Source organism: Camelina sativa, chromosome 7, assembly GCF_030686135.1.
Source record: "Camelina sativa cultivar CO46 ecotype springtype chromosome 7, ASM3068613v1".
NCBI lineage: Eukaryota > Viridiplantae > Streptophyta > Magnoliopsida > Brassicales > Brassicaceae > Camelina > Camelina sativa.
Genome location: NC_141886.1, coordinates 3353131 through 3375814, shown reverse-complemented (window position 1 = coordinate 3375814; position 22684 = coordinate 3353131). Strand labels below are relative to the sequence as shown.

Below are 22684 nucleotides of genomic sequence, written 5' to 3'. Positions count from 1 at the left end.
AGCTTTGTTAATGGGGTTCGGTTTTTCATACATCACTGGGACCTAGTCCAGAACAAATTCACTAGAACAAGATAGTAATTACAACTGCATATGATACAAGTACTATTATGCCTATCATTCTTTTCTAGATGAATAAACCATCAAAAGATCTATCTATCTTATTGATGGGGCGACACCAGACATCTTGTGTGCATCTCTCAAAACTACCTTGAAGCGCACAAGTCTTCATGAAGCGCTTTCTCAGTATTTATATCAATTGCCCAACCCCTAGGGTTGGCAACTTTCCTATTATTCAACAAATAAGAAATTGAGAACTTTCCTTTTTCTTTTTGGATAAGGAAAGTTTCTCTTCATGATCTCATCTTGAATCTTCCATTCAAGATGTCCATCCAGCTAAGCAGCCGCCACTTGGCTTGTCCAAGTCGGCCTTAAGCTTATGTACTCAAACTCCTCAATTCAGCTTCTTGTACTACTTCTTGTATTAGCGTCGGAACTAGTACAAGAACTGCTTCAGACGTTTGATACATCCTCTAATATATCCAACTGTAGAGTTCTTGATTCAACACCTTATCTTCTTTTCTGCTTTGTGTCAATCACTGTGACAACATCATCACCAATCTCTACTTAAGGTCTGATGTACCAGTACTTGTATCAATTTAATACTTCATCCTCTGTGTCAGTTCTGTCCATTGTCTTTGTCTTAACTGTTGCACCATCACTGAGACGTCTACGATGTATCTTTGTATCCATGTCTCATCCATTACAATCACTTATTAGAGATTTCACCACATGTTCTAAACCTTACAAAACTTCAGTCAACACAACATCTTCAAGTGAAACATCTTGTATAAAAATGTCAAAGCGGGAAGAGACTCAATGGCACCTGCACAAACATCTTGAACTGCCATTGCATCAAGCCTTTGAGAGTCTCGAGCCGAAACTGCAGCCACCGTTTTCCCGTGAAATCCCTGATCAGCTAGCAAGAGTTTCTTTAGCTCAATAGAGTCATTGTTTATAGCGTACGTGTTATGCGGTTCGGTTCGGGTTCCTCTAAAGTATAAACCCACATCAAAGCATCTACATGCTCTCGTCACTGATGGGTATGCGTTTTTCACAGGTTTTTTGTTGTTGAACTGTATGGTAAGCTTGTTGAGTCTGCTAAGGTTTAGCTGGTTAACAAAGGAGATGATCGCTGTTTTGAGTGTGGGACTCGAGGGTTTGCTTGTATCTTTGCTGCGGTATGAGTTGGTAAGTGGGGATTATATATGGGGATCATAATGTTTGGCTTTGTTCTGAACTGGTGAGCTTGTTTCTTGAAAAATTGGATCCCCTGCTTGAAGATGTGCTTTCGGTCTTGACTAGCGCCCTTATAGGTTGGTTTATGGAACTGTGTAGGCAAAATCATCACATCGAACAAAGTGTTAATTAAGCTCGACAAATCCCTGAATCACTTAAATGACGCCGTAGCCGCTCAGCATTTGTCATGATCACTTGGTTAGAAACCAACCAGAGAAAGACTCGAACTCTTTCAAGTAGAATGGATCTCCAAACTCTTCCAAAGAAGCTTCCCATATTCACTTTTGGTACATTCTGTTTTGATAAAATACAGTAAGAAGAACGTACCGTGAAAAGACCATTCGGATTTGCTCCCCATGCCACCCTATCCTTGGCACCAGTTATTAATTCAGCCGGTTTAGCTAGAAAACCCAACCTAAATTCCCATAAAGAAATAGGAACATTAATTAATTTGATCGGTTGCCGGCGGTGGTGATAGAAGGTGGTGGTTGAAGGTGGTGGCCGTAGGTCGGTTGCCGGCGGTGGTGATAGAAGGTGGTGATTGAAGGTGGTGGCCGTAGGTCGGTTGCTGGCGGTGGTGATAAAAGGTGGTGGTTGAAAATGGTGTTGATAAAGATAAATTAGTCATTAATATATAAAATATACAGTATATAACAGTTTCATGGTTAGAGTAGTTGACAATGAATTAAAGTTTTTTTCTTGGTTATAGATTCAAATTTCCCAATATTATATTAGCAAGCCGCTTATTTATACACATTTTTTTTTGTCAAAGTGGAGCAAACGGTTTATATGGTGAAAAGAACGTATAGAAAGGGAGATATAAGTATATACTAGTTTCATGGTGATTGCGTCTAAATTGGTCCAACACTTTCAATTTGTAGACGGCCAACGTTGATCCGTTTTGTCACGTAATCGGTTACCGTCAAAAACAAAGACACATATCCATCCATAGAGTTTCCTTTCGGGTACATGTCTAGTTTCCTGGTTGTAATGGAAAACATATGTACAAGATACATTTTATAATATTCGTGCTTCGGCAATGTCTTTCCTATGCAAAATCGTAAAATCTTAAAAAAGAAAACTTTAATAATGTAAGCATATGAGTTTCTTTTATGAAGTAAACCTATACTAAATTTTAATTTGAATATAATAAAAGAACCATATTTTATTTAGCTGTTTAGAGCCTCTAAAATATACTAGAAACAACTCTGATTATATAAAATGTATATATATTATTTAAACGGCAATCTACAATCTACATTACGTATATATATATATATACATTTTTTTTTTTTTAAACGGCAGTCTACATTCCATCATTTTCACTATTTTTACACAATATTAATAAGTATGGTTCACCAAACAATGCGCAACTCGAAGAAAACATTCAATGGTTACAAATGACTAAACCTATCGTAAACATTCTTTATTTAGCAGCAAATCCACGTTATATAATATCGCCAATGTTTATTAGAAAAAAGAAGTAAGAACATCAATTATTGAGGAAAAATGGTTATATCCAAGAAAACAATTATACAATCATTCGCTCTTATGATTATTATAGCTATAGTCATGAGCACGACGGAAGCAAAAACCATAGGCAATCCAGCTATGCGAACAGATGAACCCAAAGGTTGTCCTCCTGGGTCTCCACCAGGTTGCAAGATGCAACCGGCTAACCCATACACACGAGGTTGCGAACCTAGCCATAGATGCCGTGGTGGTTAATACAGTAAAATATATCTTTTTTGAAAATAAAGAAATAATTTTACACAAATAAGAATTAATTTTTCATATTTTTTTTTGTAATTAAACTATGAAATACCAAAATTTTGTAACTATTTTATGAGAATAACTTTTTTTAAAAGTAGTAGCTAGTTGATATACTAGTATAGTAAGCTACTGATATATTGTTAATTGATCTAAATTGTGTAACCATTGCGGTGTATTATTTACATAATTTAATACTTTTTTTTTCAAAATCAAAACTATAATTCATGGTCTCAAATAATTATTTTAATTCCTTAAATTGTCAGCTATGTATAAATATAATTCATTTTTTTCTAACAACATATATGGTGTGATTTTGAACCGGATTGATAACACAATGACAAAACAAATACAACAACCAGGTTATATATTTCATGGTCGGGACTAGGGAGTAAGCGGAAATGAACAGAAAGGTTAAAAATTTTACTAAACTATCGCGGCAGCGACAGATTGAAACAACGTGTCAAACGAAGTAGCAGCACTGTTAAATGACACCGTGAGCTTGAAAATTACAGATCTAGATAAGTCGCGATGGCATCATATCGATTGCTGAAAATAACAGCGGCAAGTCAATCTTATCTGTGTTCATCATCTGCAACACTTCTCCTCTCATCTCTGTGTATTGTTCTCTCCGGCGATACTGTTTTTCTTCTTTACATGTCGCTGTCGCAGCATTTAGCAAAAGAACATGGCTGATGTCTAAAAGTTTTGAGAATCCTTCCAGAAGTTACGTGGTGTGCTAGAAACTAAGTATAATTGGCATTGCCATTACACATGCATGGTAGCGGTAATGGAGGCTGTTATTCGTTATATAAAAGATCAATTTTTTATTGGTGTAATTAAAATGTACATAAGCTTGTGTTAATTATGTGTGGTAGTTTTCTACACAGTTTCAAACAATGAGGTATATATCATCCCACATAATCTCTCATCATTGTAAATTAATAATCAAGAAATATATGTGATAATACGTCATTTACTCATTTTATCCAAAAAAAATAGAAAGCTAGTATATATAATTAAGGCAACAGGTTTACCTTCTTCGGATCACAATCTCTCTCATTTATATAAGGAAAACGACGAAACTTGAGAAAACAAAATGAAAACGAAAAAAAAGAAAAGGTGTAAATAACGAATTATGAACCATGCATGATCGATATCAAGCATATATCCTCATCTTGTTGATCACTTTGTAAACATCATCCACGTCATCGTCGTCGTCATCTTTCAGTACCGCCTGATCCACACACCGCTCGTTATCGTCCCCAAGGCTACCATCGCCACCGCCACATCCTCCTCTGCTGACGTCCGCAGCAGCACCACCAGAGTCGACCCCTCTCATGAAGAAATTGCATAAGAGAAGTGTCAAGAAACAACAGATGATAAATTCTCTAGATGCAGCCATGGCTCGCACACCTTCTCTCTCTCGCTCTCTAGCTCTCTTCTCTTGTCTTTGTCTGAAAAGCAAATTATAATATAAGATTAATCGAATTAATCACTTTAAAAGCTTTTTTTAACTTGTTCTTTATATTTTGTTATATGTGATCTTTTGTTATGTCTTTCTCTTACGAATGATGCTTATATATATAAGAAATTGAATTTACTATTAAAAGGAGTAGTGAGTTTTTCTCTTGAGCTGGTCTTACGGCTAAGTAACTGTTGCAGTCTTTGAATTTTTTTTTCTTCCTTCCAAATAATAACTTATTCAAATTTGACATAAACATCGATAGCAAATAGGGAAGAAAAAAAAAATGGTACGTACGTGACGAAGTGACGAGGAAAAAAAAAACGAATCCAATGAAGTTTGAGCCTTCAGCCCAACAGTTTACTATTTGCTAGGCCCAATAGTAAAAGTAAATGAAAATCATCGTTCGTATCTATCCAATTAAGATCCATCGTCATCGATCTCTCACGACCTCCGACGAAGACGACAACCGTGACTCCGTCATGGCGGAGATCGACGCATTGTTTGAATCAATTAATGTTCGGGACCTTCTCGCCGGACACGATCTCAACGATCCGACCACTCCGTTATCGGCGCCGGATCTCCGCCTCCTCAAAAACCGCTTAGAGTCTCATTCCCTACGGATCAAGTCCAAAGTACAGTCCTACCTCGTCGCTCATCACTCTGATTTCTCGGAGCTCTTCTCTCTCTGTCAAGACGCTGTCTCGAGGACTCGTCTGATCTCCGATGACGTCTCCGATGTTCTACAATTGGTTTCTGACCGTCCGATTGATGTTGAGATTCGTAGTGTAATGGATGAGATCACCGAGAAGACCAAGGAAGTGAAGTTGAAGAGAGAATCGCTTGATTTGGTGAGTGCGATCGTGGGAATATGTGAGGCATTGCAGGAAACGAAGGAAGCTTTGAAAAACGGACGTTTCAGATTCGCCGCTGAGAGAATCAGAGAGTTGAAAATTGTGTTGAGGATTGGTGAAGAGGAAGATGGAGAACCTGTGGCTTACGCTTTGCTTAGGAAGGAATGGTCTAATTGCTTTGACGAGGTGAGCATGATTTGAATAAAAGTGAAACCTTAGTTTAGCTCAGTGCCAATGGCTAGATTGGTATCTATAATCTTCAAAATTGCATCTACATTTCAGATTCAAGAGGTGCTTGCAAAATTCATGGAGAATGCAGTGCGTTTCGAGCTAGAGTCGAGTAGACTCCAGATTAAGTATCAGCTAAGCGTTGGTGAAACTGCTGGAATCGCTCTTAGTACTGTTCTCGAGGCTATGGAGGTATGAATTTATGATTTCGCTTCTATATATCTGGCTAAAACCATTGGCTTCTATATCTTTGCAATTTCAATACTTTATTTCTGTGCTGAGTCATTGGGAATGTTATCTAGGTGATTGGAATGTTAGACTATGGGCTTGCGAAAGCAGCTGACTCAATCTTCAAGCATGTCATCACCCCAGCTGTAACTCATGCATCTACCTTTACCGCTGTGGAGGATTCAAGTAAAACCTCAGGGGAAATAACTGAAGCGACATTAAGGCTCAAGAAGTCCTCAGATCACAAAGTAAATATTTTTCTGGTATAGATGAGTTCTGGAGGAGCCTCTATCCATCTCATGGTTTTTTATTTTTCTGTGGCCTGTCGATTATGTGCTTCTTGTATTTTCTGCATTGGTCTATGTCTTCCGAACCATTAGATACTTACCCTCTTGAATGCAGATTGAAGATGTGGATGGAGATGCAATATATTCAGGAATTCTTAAGGTTGTTAAGTTCGTTTGCAGTTCCTTATGCTTTGGAAACTCTACATGGATCCATTCTTTTGGGAGATTGACGTGGCCGAGGATATCAGAGCTGATCATATCGAAATTTCTTTCTAAGGTTTGCTTTAAAAATTCATGTAGTTGTGAAATCATGTTGATTTGGTAGAAAGAGAGAGCACTCTTTTCCATTGAACTTCAACTATTGTAGTCTTCTAAAAGGTTGTTGTTCCCTTTGGAGTCAGGTTGTCCCAGAAGATGCTTCAAAACTTGCTGACTTTCAGAAAATTATCGAGCGGACCTCTCAATTTGAAGCAGCTCTTCAGGAATTGAATTTTGTTTCATCATCTGATGCAGAGAGTAGGCTCAGCAAATATGCTGAAGATGTGGAGGTTCATTTTGCATCGAGAAAGAAGATAGAAATTCTAGCAAAAGCAAGAAATTTGCTGTTGCAGTGTAACTTCACGATTCCCCAGGTGGAATTTGATTAGCATCATCACCATCGTCATATTAACCTTCTCATGTTAAAGATCATGATTGTGAAATCCTTTTTCAGGAAATTGCTATGAGGAATGCCAATTTGAAGTCTGATGGTGTGGGATCTTTAGATATTAATTCTTCCAAGCACATTGTTTGCTTACTTTTCTCCTCCGAAAGGTGTGTGGTATCTGAAGCTGCATCCCAACTTATGAATTTGGTGCATAAGACGCTTGAGGTGGCTCTTTTCAGACTTCTGCAATTTAATCTGAGCATTTTCCATTCATGGTTGGGATAATAAACCCATTTTTATACAGGATGTTTGTGTATCTTCTGCAAGGGTTGCTTCAGAGTTCTACAACGCTGCTCGAGATTCTATCCTTCTATATGAAGCTGTTGTTCCTGTCAAGGTCAGTGAAAAAAAAAGTTTCAAAGAAGAACCAACAACTGAATTAGTCTAGTGATTCTCATCACATGAAAATCTCTCACCAACTTGCGCAAGTTCTTATCTTTATTTTTTCTTACTTTCTCGAAATATGAAGCTAGAGAAACAACTCGATGGCATCAATCAAGCTGCTGTTCTTCTGCACAACGATTGTCTATATTTGTTCGAAGAGATACTTGGATTGGCTTTTGAGGTATGAACAAATGTTTTAAACAAAAGAAACTGATCTTTGGAAACATCTCTTTTTGGTTAAGAAATTCTCTTTTTTGTTTTTTTGTTCAAAAGACATTGTCTTTTTAAGCAGCCTTATTCATTAACAGATTAAAATTATAATTCCCCTTTTGCTGACTATATCATCAATTTTGTTCACAGTATCGAGCTAGCTTCCCTAGCTCCATCAAGGAATATGCAGTATTTGCTGACGTAGCCCCAAGATTTAAACTGATGGCAGAAGAAGTTTTGCAGAAACAAGTTCATTTAGTAATTTCGAATTTGCGAGAGGTGAATATGTGTGGAAAAAACTGTGCTTAAAGCGTACCAAAGTAATCTTGTGTGAATTTTATTGAGTATTGATTCCTTGTCTAACATATTGCATCTATCATCAGGCTATAGACAGTGCAGATGGATTTCAGAATACTCATCAAATGAAACAATTTGAATCTGCACAATTTTGCATTGAGCAGGTAAATGCTTAGATTTGAATTTGCTTGCTTTTTTTCTGACCTTCTTCTTAATTATTAACACGATGCAATTGTTTTATAGGTTGTCTTTAGTCTAGAGAAAGTGCATATGATATGGAAGCCAGTGTTACGACCCAAAACTTACAAGCAAAGCATGTGCGTAGTTTTGGAGTCGGTATTTCGCAGAATAGCTAGAGATATTCTTCTTCTAGACGACATGGCTGCTGATGAAACTTTCCAGGTATCTCTTTGCTAGTCGCTTGTGCAATGTTATTGTCTAACTGGCTATTGAATATGTGTTTTGCTTATTTATTCGCAGCTACAAAGACTGATTTATCTCATGTTGGAGAATCTATCTTCTTTACTCGATTCACTGAGATCTGCAGACGACACTTGTCGTCCTCTTGATGATCTCATACCATCTTTACTCAAAACTCGTAAACTGGCAGGCATGTCTTATCTTTCGTTTGTATTTCCCTCAGTTTAATGGTAACGTTGCATTGGCTCAGTGTAGTTTTCTCTTACCATGGCTTTTTCTTATTGTTTCTCATTTCCCAGAACTATTGGATATGCCTCTCAAGTCTATAACTTCAGCTTGGGAAAGTGGCGAGTTGTCTAGTTGCAATTTCACAAGAACGGAGGTACATAAAATGTTTTAAAATCATTTTACCTCATTGAAGACATCCTAATACTACTCGATAACAGCTAGATTGAAAGATAGATATCTGGATTTAAGCAATTTTCTTAGGTCAATTGGATCTTGGTTATTGGTTTTGGAGATTCTGAAAGCTTAGAAATGTACTTGATGCAGGTACAAGATTTTATCAAAGCTATATTTACAGATTCGCCGCTGAGAAAAGAATGCTTATGGAGGATAGACGACGTTAGCCAGTAGTTTGGAAACGGTAAAACTTAAAAAAACCCTTTTAGATCTGAGAAGAAGAAGCAAGTGAGAGTCCTAGTGGCAGAAGAGCCATGCTTGAGGTATACTTATAAGAATATGTAAAGAGAATTTTAGCTGAGACATGTGTTGGATGGAAACTTTAGGCTTAAAAAGCGTGTGCCTGATTTTGTTGTACATGAATATTTTACATTTGGGCTTTATATTCCAAAAAAACAAAAGCTCTGGGTGCACTCTTGTTATTGTCACAGCATGCATAGGCAAAAAAAAAAAAAAAAACATTATGGGTAAACGAATATTAAAAACAAAATTCAAATATCCTTTTGGTTTGATCTAAATTTGTTTAAAATAAGAATTATGATCTGGTTCACAGTAAAGCTTTTTATGTTTTGGTTAAAATCATTAATTTATGAAACAACATACACTATGATGGCCTCTACCAACGCAACACATTAGATTTGCTTTGTATAAAATTATTTCTAAAATTTGAATTTACTAATAAGAAATTAATTTTTTTGATATAATTTACTTAAAATGATGTAAATAAAATGAATTGTGTTTAATACTAATATCTAATACAGTAGTACACCATAATTAAAAATATTAATCAACAGAAATAAATTTGAATGTCACAAATCAACAAAATAATATAAAGAAAATTACTAATACATACATTGGTAATTTTTTCTTAGACTAGCCACAATGCCACATGATTAAAATTTTAACAAAATCACACAACGGTCATATAAACTAAAGGGATCAGAGAACATTAGAAGATCTTAGTAGATTTAGTGTGATCTTTGAAGAACCAAAGATGACGTGATGACGTCATATATATATACGTTTACATACACCACACCACACAACGCTTCTCTCTTCCTTTTACGCTCTCATTCTCTCTCTCTCTCTCTCTCTCTCTCTCTCTCTCTTTCTCTCTCTCTCCAGTTCTTCTTTCTTCCTTGCATACAACGGTACCAAAAAAATCCCTCTTTTCAAAATTACGTCTGTCTTCCAGAAGAATCGAAAGACAATGGAAAACTCCGATGATCCTAGGGTTGTTTCACAGTCCAAACTCGACATATTGCTGTATGTCGCTGCCATGATTTACGATCAAGAGTACGGTCCTCACGACGACGACAAATCAAAGACCATTGGCGAAGAAGAAACAGAGATGGAAGCAAGAATCTTTGGGGATAAAGTACCGAGAAAGAACAGAGTTCACCGATCACCACCTTCTTCTCGCAAGACGATAACACCATGGACACGTGTGATCGAACAACAGAGATCAGAACTAAAAAACCCTAATCCAGAATCGGAACCTTCGTCTTCTTCTTGCGTCACCCTGTTCAAGAAACGTCTTCATGACGATGATCAGATCATAAGTCGCAAGAAACTCAGAATCTTTCATCCTCTAGAGGCGGAACCAATTCAAACGAGTCCACCGGATTGGCTTTTGAAAGTGATGAGGAGAGAAGAGAACGGGTACAATCCGAAGCTGATCTCAACGAGGAAACTGTACAAGACTGATCTCGACAAAATCCAAGGACGTCTCTCTGTTCCTTTTAAGCAAGTTAAAAATCCAAACTTTTTGACAGAGGAAGAGACAAGGATCATAGATGAACAAGCGATGAAGCTTCGTAAAGAAGGTGTGAGTGTTGATTTGGTTGATCCTCAGATGAAAAAGCATGCCCTTGAATTGAGGAAGTGGAAGATGAGTGGAAACTGGAATCATGTCTTTGTTGTTGGTTGGAACGATGTGGTTTCTGCTAATGGGTTTGAGGTTGACGATTTCTTTCCTCTTTGGTCTTTCCGATCTGGAAGAGGTAAACTCTGTTTTGCTCTTGTCCCTCCTACGGAAGCTAGCCACGGCGGAGACGGTGCTTCTACTTCCGGTGAATGTAGCTACGGATAGACGATTCTCAGCATCTCTGATCATGCTCGCCAGAGGGTTCACACGTACATAAAGGATCTACATTTTTCTGGCAATTCTCGATTTTGTTTGGCTTAAAGATGCAATTTTTCTTGGAGAAAGTTTTAGTGTTTTATCGTCTTTGGCTGTTAGGGATTTTGAGATTGATGACACTTGTTGTAAATGACGACAGATGAAACAATAACTTCTTTAGTTACTGTTTCATCTGTCCAATAATAGATTTCTCCTTCTTCTGTTTGCAGAACTTAATTTTCAGATGAGTTTATAAACAACCATCTTGTCAAAATTCATTGTAAAAAACTCATTGCTGTTGATGACCAACTCATCAAAATTGCTAGTGTTCAGTTCCACAAATGCACTAGGTTTAGATTTCTTTTTTTTTATTTTTTATTAGATCCTCCCCCAGTTGGTTTACTTATTGCCTTCCAGACGGTCACTCAGGAGAGCCTTGATCTGTGAAGCAAAAAAATAACAGGAATCAGCTTATCCGAGTGCAGGTACAGGAGTTAAATTGAGAATCTTTTATATGTGCAATGTAAGTTAAGGTGGCATAATGTGGTTCTTCAGTTAGTGTACCAAACTAGCTTATATATTTGCGGTATTTAGCATCAACAAGGTATAAAGAGTCATAAAACTTCTTCTACAGAGCTAAAGGCATACTTATCAGAACATGTTATCTGGCCAAGGTAAATTCCTTGTGGCAAGAACAATCAATCATGTCACGAGGATAGAATCAAGCAGGAGCATGTGACAAACCTGCTTTATCAGTAAACAAACAAAACTAGCAATGGATTTGGCATCCTTGGTAAATAAATCGATTAGAGCCCTTTCCAGGAACAAAAAGAACTTAATAGTTGAGAAACCTTTGATAATAACATAAGCCTAGACAAGAGAAGAGATTACATTGTCAGTGTCACCATATTGGGGGGGGGGGGGGTAAAGGTTTGTCTTTTATGATTCACAAGCAACGATCACATAGAAAAGTAGAAGCTTTGAAAGATCATTAGATGAAGAATTCCAAATAGAATTAAGAAACACACAGTTTCATTGAATACTGAATGATATCAAGATTCATAGTGTAAGTAGATGAGATACCTGAAAAGACTAATGAGACACTGTAGGAAACGAAGGAAGAAGCTTAAGAGAGAATCAGAGAACTGAACAAATGTATTAAGGAATGAGGATTGGTGGAAGAAGAAGAAGAAGAAGAAGAAGAACATTATGAGAGATTGAGTGGGCCTTGAGGGAAGCCCAAAGATATCTATTTAGAAAGATTTAAGCCTTAGGTTATATTTACATTATGTGCCATCGTCACTCTTACGCAATTTTGTCCCTTAACAAACCACCGAAACAAACAATGATGATCAATTCCAATTTTCTTGTTTTGTTTGGGGGTGTTCGTTCGATTGTGATAAGATCCATCTAATCTGAACCTTCTTGTGCCATCATCATCATCATCGTCGACATCCAGCTCTTTCATCGACTTCGGTATTGGAGCAACACTCTAGATTCGTTTTTTTTTTTTTTTGTCGGGTTTTGTATGAAATCAATCTGTTGCTCTGTTTTGAGCTTATTATTATTCCTTTTTGATTCTTCTGCCCGGATCTCTCAATTACTGTTTTTTTTTTCAACATTCTTAATTTTGCTTTATCTGTCCTGATTTGGTGACTTTTTCGTGATTCAGTTTAAATTAGTGAAAAAAAAAGACTTTTTTTTTTTTTTCTTCATTTGATTTGATGCTTCTTGGTAACATGATTTTGCAGTGTGATTACGCATTGTAACTAATGGAACTACAAGATGCTCTGAAAGATGAGAATGAGAAACCCATTGAGACCTCGGTTGCTTCTGAGAAGAAGAATGGGGAAGCTGTGGGTGAAGAAGCTGATGGAAAGGATGAGAATGATGAGGTTGTTGGAACCTCTGCTGGAGAAAAAAGTAAGGCATATGATGACTTTGTTGAAACTTTAGTGGATTTGGTAGCTATTAAAGTACCCGTAGAAGAAGAGAATGTGATTGTTGAAGAACCCTCTCTTCTTGATGATTCTGTTGAAGCAAGTTCTTCTGGATTGAATAAGCCACTTGGATTACCATTGAAAACTAAGACTATCAAAAAAGTGAAGAAGCTTGTTAAAAAGAAATTAAGAAAAGGCACTGCTGTTCAGGAAGAGAATGTCGCTGTTGAACAAGGTAGAACCGTGGGAAACAGCAAAGAAGATGACCAAATTCCAGAAGAGCCTTCTCTTGGTGGAAGCGAAAAGGGTATAAAGAAGGTTACTACAGAGTCTGTTGCAGATTCTACTCAGTGTTCTTCTGGAAAAGACAAAGATTTAGAAACCTCTGTTGGAGGAAATGATATGGAGTTTCAGAAAGATTTAGGAGAATTAGCAGAAGCTTCTCAACCTGCAGATGATGGTGAAAATGTTGTTGGAGGAGGAGAACCATCTGGTATGGAAACACTACAACAGGTAAAGGGAAAATCTAGCATTTTGAAGAGACAAAAGGGGAAAAAAGTCAAAGGGACTCTTGCTCAGGGACCTAAGGAAGGATTCGATCTAGATTCAGTAGTCTCAGATAAAAGAGACGCCGGAGCTTCTTCAGGGGGAAACGTGATGGAAGCTAAGAAAGCTATTGACGGTTCTGTAGACGCCAAAACTGGCTTGGCTGAAGATACGAGACGCAAAAGGAAGAGACAGAGAAAACAGGTTTTAGGTTCAAACAAGAAACATAGGAATGAGGTAGTAGCTGCTGCTGCTGATCCAACAGAACAAAGAACGGTAGAGAAGAAAAAGCAGCTTGTTGACGACCCTCAGAAAGGAGAAATGGACAAGCAAGGAAAAGCAAAGATTGGTGGTTTGATCTTCATGTGCAATACAAAAACTAGACCTGATTGTTTTCGGTTCAGTGTAATGGGCGTACAAGAGAAAAGGAAGGATTATGTCATGGGCATTAAACCGGGGCTTAAGCTTTTTCTTTATGACTATGATCTCAAACTCCTCTATGGAATTTTCCAAGCATCCTCTGCCGGTGGGATGAAACTTGAACGCAATGCTTTTGGTGGATCCTTTCCTGCTCAGGTAACATTGTGTTTCACCCTTGTTTCTAAGCTCTTTTCTAACTTCTCATTTATACATCTAGTCTTGAAGATGATCTGAGTTTTTGTTCATTTTTTCGTTCTGCTCAGGTGCGCTTTAAGATCTTTAGTGATTGCTTACCATTGCCTGAGAGCCAATTCAGAACAGCTATCAAGGAGAATTACAACAATAAAAACAAGTTCAAAACAGAATTGACTAATAAGCAGGTAATTTCACATTTGTTTTCATACCATCCTTTTTCTCTATATCAAACTCTTTAACACGTTCTCATCACTCTGATCTTCTCTTCTGATCTGGTGTTCATAAAGGTATTTAAGCTTAAGAAGCTTTTCCGACCAGTTACTATCCCTGCACAACTTACCCACAAACAGCCAATCCCTGTTCCTCGTGATGCTGACAGGAAAAGATCTGATAGAGACCGTTACGCACCTAGTAGCAGTAGAGCCCACCCGACCCGTACACATGAAAGAAGACGGGATTCCCCTCCTCCACGCAGAGAAGAACAACTGCCGCGTGACTTATATCTCAGTGAAAGGGAGTATCGAACATACGGCTTGAGAAGAAGAGACACAACCCAGCAGTATCCAATCCCGCCTCCTGATTCATCTTACGATATTGTCAGCCGAGACCGTGTTCGTTTGGATTCATACCGTTCATCTGTGGACCATGAACGGCTTTTGAGACAAGCAGAGATTGAGAGGCATGACCGTAGTAGGGAAGTTCGTCTTGTTCACTTGCCTGAAAGAGACTACCACATGTATGATCATCAAAGTTCTAGACGGGAACTCCTGAGTCGAAACTCGCTTGACCCTCCAACTTCAGCGGTTGCTTTGGACTCCTACAGGAGAGACCCGTATCACAGTTATGAGTATGAAAGGGCGCCAAGGACGTTCATGGCTTCTCCGAGAAGAGAAGATGATGACTTGTATTCCCGGTATGTTACAGCGGATTCATTGGCTGAATACTACCGATCGTCATCACAAAGATACCCAAGCATAACTGAATTTGAGCTTCCACCTTCATTAGTATCATCCCGGTATGCTTATTCAAGGTCTTTGCCTTACTCACACCGCTGAGTTCAGATAAGTGTAATTCTCCATTCTCCACTATCCCTTTGAATTTATCTACTGTTTAATGCATGTTGGATATGTATCCTTAATAGTTGCTACGACAGGGTTCGATTTTAATTCGGTTTATTACTTCTTGCTCGTTGTACCCAATTGGTTTCAGCAAATAATATCTATTTTCTCTAATATATAGTGCTCTACTAAGGGAGTAGAAGTCAAAGATTATATGAATGACTGCATAGTACTATAGAACCAAGAGTAACATGATTTGGCTATAGAACCAAAAGACTGCCACGCCAGAAGTTTTAGACCTTAGGAACATGATTTGGCTTTGACATTCCTAAACAGTCTTACTTTTGCTCTGTAATGCTTTGATTTATGTTGTCTTATGATTATGATTTTACTATAACATGAGTAGGTTTCAATTTATAAATTTGCCTCTTACCATGAGCCTTATGAAGACTACCAGAGAAAACAAGTTTCGAGCGATTAACTCATAATATCATTCCAGCACAAGTTCTCTCTTATGTGTCTATTTATATCCCAAATCCAGACTGTTCTCCTATCTCCTGAAATGATCTGACTCTCTTTTGGAAAATACAAAAACTTGAAACACATTCAACGGAGGAGGTTAAGACCATTGGATCCTTCACAACTCATCCTTCGAAGCAACAGTATCATCACCTCCCATGAGTTCTTCAAGTGAGAATTCATCTTCCTCAATCAGCTCTCCATCTTTACCATCCCATGCCTTTGTCGTCACGATCTCTGGTGTTCCATTCATAGGCAAATTTCCTTTTCCACCGGCCCCAGCATCCTTCACAAATTCCCTGATGTAACAGCACATGCGAAACTTACATTGTTTACAAGAGCGAAACCACCTGACTTAATCTAAACCATTAAGATCTCTAGTTAAACCAAACTTACAAGAGGTGTGGAAGCTCAAAGGCGCTTTTAAGAGGAGCGTATACTCCTTTCTTCATGTTCATGGCTACCATGGCTGGATAACCATATCCTCCCACATTAACTCGCTTCTCCAAATCCGGCTGAGTTACAGCCGCCACCCATATAAAACTGCAGATATGTCAAATTTTACATGAGAATCTCATTCTGACTATTAAGAAATGATAATATGAGATGAAATGATAATATGAGATGTGCATGAAAAATAACGAGCCTTATCCAGATGTTCCCAAAGCAAGTCCTAAAACTTCTAAACGAACAAAGATTTGGATATCCTAACACTTATGTAAGATTGCGAGATCATTCTTAAATGAGAGTTTCAGATTAGGTAATATATTTCTAAAAGTTTCAACACTTTGTTCATTTTAGGTTCCTAAGAACACTAAAAACTTTTCTTCACCCCCTTAGTGGGAAGGCTATAAAATCATTGGCACTAACCAAGAACAGGACAATGATGCTGCACAGAGAATAGAATTATTCTTAGTATACCTGTAAGGGTGCTTCTTAAACTTCTCTGCAACTGCTAATAAAATCTCGAGGTACTTGTTCCTTCCTTCAGCTTTGGAGTCAAGAATGTCAGGTAAGAAAGAGATGAAGCAAATAGCAGCAGAACCACAATTCTTTTCCATGACATCCTATACAATCATTATGGAACAAGTGTCAATGTCTTGGGTTCGACCTTATTTAAGATACAGTATATTGTTAGAGACAAAGCAAAAGATGTGAACCTACCGACCCAGTTAGCTCAGTTACTTCAACAGGGCCAGCACTAGATTCTACAAGCTCAGAAGCAAAAGATTCTATCGCCGACGCAGTTCTAGCACCATCGTAAGAAGTTGGGCTGCTTTTGTCTAGACCAAATACCAAAATTGTAGGGAATCCTTGCACTTTGAATCTGCTCATTATCGACTGCAATACATAACAATTTTGGTCAGAACCCGGTAAAATGAAAACAAGAGTTTATACAAAGAAAAGACATTGTCGCAGCTGGCAAGGATTCATGCTTCAAAGGCAAATGGATAAAGACTAGGCATAGGAAGCCGACTTTCATGGTAAATTTTCTAAGAAACAGGTAGAATGCTGAGGCATGAAAGAGTCCATAGAAATGATCTCTGATAGACAGTTATATTAAATGTAAACATATATTGTGATTACCTGCTCAACATCGCAATTGACATGGCCTAAATTCACCTTCCCCTTCAAATTTTTTGCAGCCTTTTTCCACTCCGGGGCAAGCTTTTTGCAGTGTCCACACCTTTTAGAAGGAAGAAAAAATATGGTTTACAACTTGAGATGTACGGAGGAAGTTTGAAGGCATGAACAGTTCACTGGGCCAATAAGCACAACTTACCAAGGTGCAAAAAACTCAATGATCCAGAGTTCATTGCTTTTGATGACCAACTCATCAAAATTGCTAGAGTTCAGTTCCACAGATGCACTAGGTTCAGATTTCTTTTCATTAGATCCTCCTCCAGTTGGTTTACTTTTGCCTTCCAAACGGTCACTCAAAAGACCCTTGATCTGGGGAGCAAACAATAAGAGCAATAAGCTTATCTGAAAACAGCTACACGAGGCAAATGAATATGAAATAATGGCCACTTGAGGTTCTTCAATTACTATATTACGAATGTAGCTACAAAGTCATTGGAAAAGTGGTAGTATTATGATGCTGACACCATATAATATGTCATCAACTGCAGCCCTTTGTATTTTGAAAGTGTTACTTGTAAAAGAAAACATGTCAAAAATATTTAGACAGAATCAGGCCATTACTATATTTTGTTTGATGGAAAATTAGTGTGATTCCTCTACGAATCTACAGCACTTAACAAATGAGCATAAAAACCCTTTTCTACATAACTATGGCATATTTATCAAAATATGTTATCTGCTTGTGTGGCCAAAAATTAAAATAAAGTAAAGGTAATTTGCTGTGGCAATAACATCTTGATTGGGCCTTTAAAAGCACTCATTGTTGACGATTATATAGTTATGTAATGAAGAACCAAGCAGGAGCATGTGACAAACCTGCTTGTAAGCAAAATTAGCAATGGATTTGGCATCCCTGGCTCCTTGGTAATCGATCGGAGGCTTTCCGGGAACAAAGACTTTAATAGTAGGGAAGCCTTGGATACCATAATCCTGGACCAGAGAGTCTATTGTCAGTATCACAACATTGGGTAAGCTAAAGCGTAAGCTTCGTACATTTACAGAGACTACTAAACAGGTTTGATTTTCTTGTACGATTCACAAGCAACCGTAATAGCTGTGTGAGATGACTCAATAACACAAACCTGAGCAGCAGACTGGTGAGCGTCTGCGTCAATTGCAGCAACAGTCGCAACTCCTTTAAGAATATTAGCCACTTTCTCCCATGTAGGTGTTAGAGCTTTGCAGTGGCCACACCATGGCGCAAAGAACTCTACCAAAACAACTCCATTTGAATTAAGAACCTGCAGCAATGAACACAAGTTAACAACACTAACACAGTCTCACATCTACTCTCATTTCGGTTTTTATCCAAACAGTTACAACAATCAACAAATTGGAACAACGAATCAGCAACTAAACCGGATCTACACACTGCTCGTACTCTCTCCCTATCTCTCTCTCGTCTAAAAACTAGATCAGTCTTCAACGATGGTTTGAAACAACTGTGTGAAGTGCTGATAGACCAAAATCGATTCATCGGCATACCTTGGACTTGAAGTTAGAAGCAGTGAGCTGAACCACAGGAGAAGAAGATCCGTAAAGAGCACTACCGAGATCGAAGAATCCAAAACAAAGAGTAAGAAGCATGAGCAACGTTAATGGTGATTTGTACATTTTTTTTTTTTTTTTTTTGTCGTCTTCGTCTTTCTCTCTTCTCTCACTTTCTCTATAAAATTGTATCCCTTTTTCTCTCTTTCTCTCGATCCTGCGAAGCAGCAGATTTAAGAACAATCGCTCCGTGGAATCACGTAGGCTGACCAATCGTATCGTGACACATCAGCATAAGAACAATCTCTGTTAGCATTTGTGTTGGGTTTATTTCATCTAAAGCAAAACAAATGAAAGATATGCTAACTGTATATATATTGCAAATCCATGAAATAGTTGGTGGTCCAACTTTTTCTTGTTGTTGCATCTAAAGATTGGAATATACAGTCTGATAAAGAAAAAGATAAATCATGAAACTGATTACGATCGAGCAACTGAAAAATGGCTAAATGATGTCAAAGTTTTATTAACCAAATCGAAACACTGTTCTTTTCCTATTTTGTTTCAGCCATGGCTGTCTCCGAAACCAAAAGAAAAAGAAAGAAAAAAGAAACCAAAAAGGATAGAACATTTCCAAGCCATCCTTCCAAAAAATTAACAAAAAGGGCAGAGAGATCAATTTTTTGAGATCGTTAGATACCCCCTGAGAGGGAAAGACTCAGCCAGATTGTGATGATGATATTTGGTTCTGAGATCATGTAGATTTATCAGATGGATCCTGCACTTTTGAGCTGTCCGGTTGTGCAACATTCTCTTCCTGTTTCTCAGTCTCTGAACTTGGATTCTCTACATCAGGCTTACCATTGGGCAGGGTGCTTGTTGGCAATGAGTTATGCACTTCTGTTTTCTCCGGTTCTGTAGGAATATCATCATCTTGTTTCTCAGTCTCTGAGCTTTGAGACTCTGGAGTGGGTTTACCATTGGGGAGGGTGGTCGAATCAGAAGGGATTGGTGGCGATGAGATCCTAAGATGAGCTGAAACAGGTGGAGCATAGTCATAAGGAGTAGGCAGAGGAGACATGGCCATGCCCGTATTGTTATAAGGGTTTAGTGGCATTGGGTGATCAAATTTGCAGCTTGCTCCAAACTTGCAGAATCCGTAGGCCTTGAAGTTACCACATGCTGGTTCTCCCTGAACAAAGTAAAAGCAGATAAATTGGTGTCACCAAAGCTCCATTGACATTAAAACAAACAGAACGAAGTTGGCATAAAAACAAAGAAGGACAAGAGACTTACTGGTCTTACTGGAAGAACAATAGGGTTCAAGAGATTTGGTGGTGATTGTAACAACCTTTCTTTCGGATGACTGTATTTGCAATCATCTCCATATTTACATGTTCCAGTGTTCATAAAAAACCTACATTCAGCTCTTTCAGAAATGTGTAGATGTGATGTCACAGCCACAGGCACCGATACACTAGAACTGGAGTCGGGTTGAGTTTTCACATTGTAAATAGGGTTAGATGCAGCCTGCACCACAGTAAAGAGAAAAGAAAATTTTCAGATTAAGACATTCTTTCACAAAATGGATATGTTGTAAATGAAGGTGAAATGTATTAAAAGCAGATATCTCTATCTATTTATCGTAACTTCACAGAGAGAGAGGTTTCTACTTGAGCACTGAGCAAAGATATTTAAGACTTACCATGTAAGTAGCCCAGCCTTGAGGAGGTATAAGACCTTGAGAGGGTGCAACCATGAAGGGCATATAGGCCTGAGACTGAGGCACTTGAGGACGAGGCATAGCTCCATATGTTGCAGGAGGCAAAGACATCATTGTCATTCCACTGGCATAAGGAAAACCAACAGACGGAGGAAAGCTAGACATTGCATATGCAGAGTGGACATTAGGAGCCTGGGGATGAGGATGATGGAATTTGCAGGCAACTCCAAAACGACACAATCCTGTTTGCATGTAATATGGGCATGATTTCTCACCCTGTAGAGAACAGAAACATTTAAAGGTCTCTATCAAGTATGAAACTGGTGGACGAAACTGTAATGCTATCTGCATGGTGTGACCTTACCTGTCGCATAGGAAAACCGAGAACATTGAACAGCACGGGTCCTGCACCATTCCTGTCCTTTGGGTGGTGATATTTACACGTTGGGCCATACTTACAGGCTCCCGTCTTCAGAAAATACTACAAAGAAATTGCATACAGAAAAGGAATGTGTTTGTTAATCCTCTTCAAAGAAACGTGAAACAATGCGGTGCCTCAACTATCAAAACTATTAACACTTTCCATATAAGGAAAGACTCAAGAAAAGATATGTTTTGCAGCATGAATGTGGAATGTAGATTAAGCGTCAATTTCGCACTCATACTACAACTGCTCAAACTTTTCAGACCATCTCCACAAGGACACAAACTGATATGATAATTAATATAATGTAAGCAACACACCTCACAGTCTGGCTGTCCAATCCTCTCGGGCAATTGGTCTTTGTAATAAATAACACCCTACAATATGTTACAAACTGTAAGTAAGCTTGAGTAATAACAGGACAGGTGCAAGAAGAGTCAGCCATATAAACAAAGTTTTCTCACCTGAGGGAGATGAGTAAGAGGATGATTGTATCGACAGGTGTTTCCATAGCCACACTGCCCAGTTCTCAAAAAGAACTGGCAATCACGCTCACCAGGACGATCAGGATATGGACTAGATTGCTCCATATTGTCTACATCAACTTTCACCCTCCTGAAGGTATCTAAGAAAATCAAAAAACCAAGAACATTAAATCACCAGAGAACCCAAACTCAAATCAAAAGAATCCACTTTTCAAAACCCAATAAGACAATGTCAAACTTCAAATCACACAAAGAGCAAATCAGAATCTAAAGTACGAATACATAATCAAAGAACAATATCCCACGATAGATATGAAAAAACGTGATCTTTAACTTTTCGTAAATATTGAAGAAGCATTCAAATTCAATGATCCGACACAAGGAATCCAACAAGATAACTCCAAAAAAAAAAACGAAGACAAATTCGTATTCAACCATCCAAAGTTTCGAATTTTTATGGATGATCAAAACTCGCAAAAACAAAGAAAATCACATTGAGAGTTGGATGATCAGACCAACAACAACAAAAACCATATGATCTTCAAACACATTACGAAAAAGAAACCGTTTTTATTTGGATCTTTGATGAAAAGAAAAGAGAAAAAAGTAACTACCTTCAATTTTCTCGGGAGATCGAATCGACCCAGTAGAGTTCTGAACCTGCTGCTGAGTTTCGGACATGGCTCGTTATAAAAAACAAACAGTCACACAGAGAGAGAGAGAGAGAGAGACAAAAAATCAAAAGAACTCTTTTTTATGTTCTCCGAGAGAGAAAAAAAAAAAGAAGAAACCAGAGACGAAATCGTTTGTTAAGAGTTGTTGCGTCTAAGTAATAAGAAGAAGAAGAACGATGATCACAATGATCAAAAACACAAAGAGAAAAGAGGAGAAATAAAGATTGTTCCTTTTTACCGATGAAGAACAAAATGTGAAAAAACGATCTTCTTCTTAAATTTAACTTTTTTTTGTTTTTGTTTTTTTGGTGTCCCCCACAAAGATAGATTTATATAGTTTGAACAAATCCAAGAAGGAAGCAAAAAAAAAAAAAAAAAAAGACAAATCTCTGCCCAAATAATATTCCGATTGGAATGAAAAATTTCCTTATTCTCTAGTTGTTGATTTCCTTTAACTTTCTTTTCCCAGAATCTGAGATTTTCGTGGGAAACTTTTCGGATCTTCCTTTTTGGTGTTTTTTCCCTTTTTTTTTTTCCCCCAATGTAATGAAGAGTTTCAATGTGAATACAAGGAAAATAAATTAAAAAAGGGATTTAAATAAAAAAATATAACAGTGGCTGAGTAATGAGTCTTTGCCCCCTCGTGTACGGATTAATAAATTCTGCCTGTTCAGTTGTAATGACGATATTACCCCTATAATGTTTTCTCATCAAACTCGTTTGCACGTGATCTAATTTTTTCAATGTGGTGGTTCGATCTGAACCGTCCGATCCGAACCTTGTGGGACCCGCTCTATTCTCTTTTTCTTTTTTTTGGAACATTATTTAGTAAAAAAATT

The 22684-nt window shown here is 37.9% G+C and overlaps 6 protein-coding genes and 1 pseudogene across 10 annotated transcripts; 4 read left to right on the top strand and 3 right to left on the bottom strand.

Annotated features, from left to right (window-relative positions):
• The first annotated feature begins 2788 nt into the window (after positions 1-2788).
• LOC104700169 (protein RALF-like 20) lies at positions 2789-3278 on the top strand. Its single transcript, XM_010415637.2, has one exon. The coding sequence runs from the start codon at positions 2806-2808 to the stop codon at positions 3022-3024; it is 219 nt and encodes a 72-aa protein (XP_010413939.1). The 5' UTR covers positions 2789-2805; the 3' UTR covers positions 3025-3278.
• Positions 3279-4026: 748 nt separating this feature from the next.
• On the bottom strand, positions 4027-4616 carry LOC104700168 (protein RALF-like 17). The gene has a single exon (XM_010415635.2). It carries the CDS (start codon positions 4469-4471, stop codon positions 4226-4228), a length of 246 nt encoding a protein of 81 aa, XP_010413937.2. The 5' UTR covers positions 4472-4616; the 3' UTR covers positions 4027-4225.
• A 163-nt stretch (positions 4617-4779) lies between these two features.
• On the top strand, positions 4780-9020 carry LOC104700167 (centromere/kinetochore protein zw10 homolog). 4 transcript variants are annotated; one of them, XM_087457960.1, is made up of 14 exons: positions 4780-5571; positions 5668-5805; positions 5916-6104; positions 6244-6405; positions 6530-6760; positions 6841-6999; positions 7079-7171; positions 7304-7399; positions 7579-7707; positions 7812-7889; positions 7969-8127; positions 8206-8335; positions 8445-8527; positions 8698-9020. In XM_087457960.1, the coding sequence occupies exons 1-14, from the start codon at positions 4924-4926 to the stop codon at positions 8779-8781; spliced, it is 2379 nt and encodes a 792-aa protein (XP_087314086.1). In that variant the 5' UTR covers positions 4780-4923; the 3' UTR covers positions 8782-9020. The 4 variants fall into 4 exon arrangements, 2 of the variants coding, with proteins under 2 accessions (XP_087314086.1, XP_087314087.1); XM_087457961.1 differs by having other exon boundaries at positions 4795-5571; positions 5916-6089; XR_015561695.1 differs by having other exon boundaries at positions 4820-5571; positions 5916-6089; positions 7308-7399.
• A 701-nt stretch (positions 9021-9721) lies between these two features.
• Positions 9722-10957, top strand: LOC104700166 (putative B3 domain-containing protein At2g27410 pseudogene; annotated as a pseudogene). The gene has a single exon (XR_015560887.1). The product of XR_015560887.1 is annotated as a putative B3 domain-containing protein At2g27410 pseudogene (transcript).
• Positions 10958-11795: 838 nt separating this feature from the next.
• LOC104700162 (uncharacterized) lies at positions 11796-15062 on the top strand. Its single transcript, XM_087456687.1, has 4 exons — positions 11796-12205; positions 12481-13791; positions 13899-14015; positions 14118-15062. The coding sequence occupies exons 2-4, from the start codon at positions 12502-12504 to the stop codon at positions 14883-14885; spliced, it is 2175 nt and encodes a 724-aa protein (XP_087312813.1). The 5' UTR covers positions 11796-12205; positions 12481-12501; the 3' UTR covers positions 14886-15062.
• A 277-nt stretch (positions 15063-15339) lies between these two features.
• LOC104700165 (protein disulfide-isomerase 2-3-like) lies at positions 15340-18762 on the bottom strand. Its single transcript, XM_010415629.3, has 9 exons — positions 18537-18762; positions 18134-18292; positions 17868-17981; positions 17191-17360; positions 16995-17094; positions 16572-16748; positions 16329-16474; positions 15804-15950; positions 15340-15706 (listed from the first exon to the last, which is right to left on the bottom strand). The coding sequence occupies exons 1-9, from the start codon at positions 18663-18665 to the stop codon at positions 15526-15528; spliced, it is 1323 nt and encodes a 440-aa protein (XP_010413931.2). The 5' UTR covers positions 18666-18762; the 3' UTR covers positions 15340-15525.
• A 279-nt stretch (positions 18763-19041) lies between these two features.
• Positions 19042-22472, bottom strand: LOC104700161 (zinc finger CCCH domain-containing protein 26). The gene is made up of 7 exons (XM_010415626.3): positions 21786-22472; positions 21151-21311; positions 21007-21063; positions 20627-20743; positions 20245-20538; positions 19836-20069; positions 19042-19731 (listed from the first exon to the last, which is right to left on the bottom strand). Exons 1-7 carry the CDS (start codon positions 21850-21852, stop codon positions 19294-19296), a joined length of 1368 nt encoding a protein of 455 aa, XP_010413928.2. The 5' UTR covers positions 21853-22472; the 3' UTR covers positions 19042-19293.
• Positions 22473-22684: the final 212 nt, after the last annotated feature.

Bases quoted from the DNA above. Each gene is read 5' to 3' on its own strand.
- LOC104700169 (XM_010415637.2), top strand. From the start codon at position 2,806: ATGGTTATATCCAAGAAAACAATTATACAATCATTCGCTCTTATGATT.
- LOC104700168 (XM_010415635.2), bottom strand. From the start codon at position 4,471: ATGGCTGCATCTAGAGAATTTATCATCTGTTGTTTCTTGACACTTCTC.
- LOC104700167 (XM_087457960.1), top strand. From the start codon at position 4,924: ATGAAAATCATCGTTCGTATCTATCCAATTAAGATCCATCGTCATCGA. The intron at 5,806-5,915 runs GTATGAATTTAT...AATGTTATCTAG, and splicing joins CTGTTCTCGAGGCTATGGAG to GTGATTGGAATGTTAGACTA. The intron at 8,528-8,697 runs GTACATAAAATG...TACTTGATGCAG, and splicing joins GCAATTTCACAAGAACGGAG to GTACAAGATTTTATCAAAGC.
- LOC104700162 (XM_087456687.1), top strand. From the start codon at position 12,502: ATGGAACTACAAGATGCTCTGAAAGATGAGAATGAGAAACCCATTGAG. The intron at 13,792-13,898 runs GTAACATTGTGT...CGTTCTGCTCAG, and splicing joins GTGGATCCTTTCCTGCTCAG to GTGCGCTTTAAGATCTTTAG. The intron at 14,016-14,117 runs GTAATTTCACAT...GTGTTCATAAAG, and splicing joins CAGAATTGACTAATAAGCAG to GTATTTAAGCTTAAGAAGCT.
- LOC104700165 (XM_010415629.3), bottom strand. From the start codon at position 18,665: ATGTACAAATCACCATTAACGTTGCTCATGCTTCTTACTCTTTGTTTT. The intron at 18,293-18,536 runs GTATGCCGATGA...TCATTGCTGCAG, and splicing joins CTTCTAACTTCAAGTCCAAG to GTTCTTAATTCAAATGGAGT. The intron at 15,707-15,803 runs GTAAGTTTGGTT...CTGTTACATCAG, and splicing joins TTTGAGCTTCCACACCTCTT to GGAATTTGTGAAGGATGCTG.
- LOC104700161 (XM_010415626.3), bottom strand. From the start codon at position 21,852: ATGTCCGAAACTCAGCAGCAGGTTCAGAACTCTACTGGGTCGATTCGA. The intron at 20,744-21,006 runs GTGTGTTGCTTA...ATTTCTTTGTAG, and splicing joins TTGGACAGCCAGACTGTGAG to TATTTTCTGAAGACGGGAGC. The intron at 20,539-20,626 runs GTAAGGTCACAC...TGTTCTCTACAG, and splicing joins TCGGTTTTCCTATGCGACAG to GGTGAGAAATCATGCCCATA.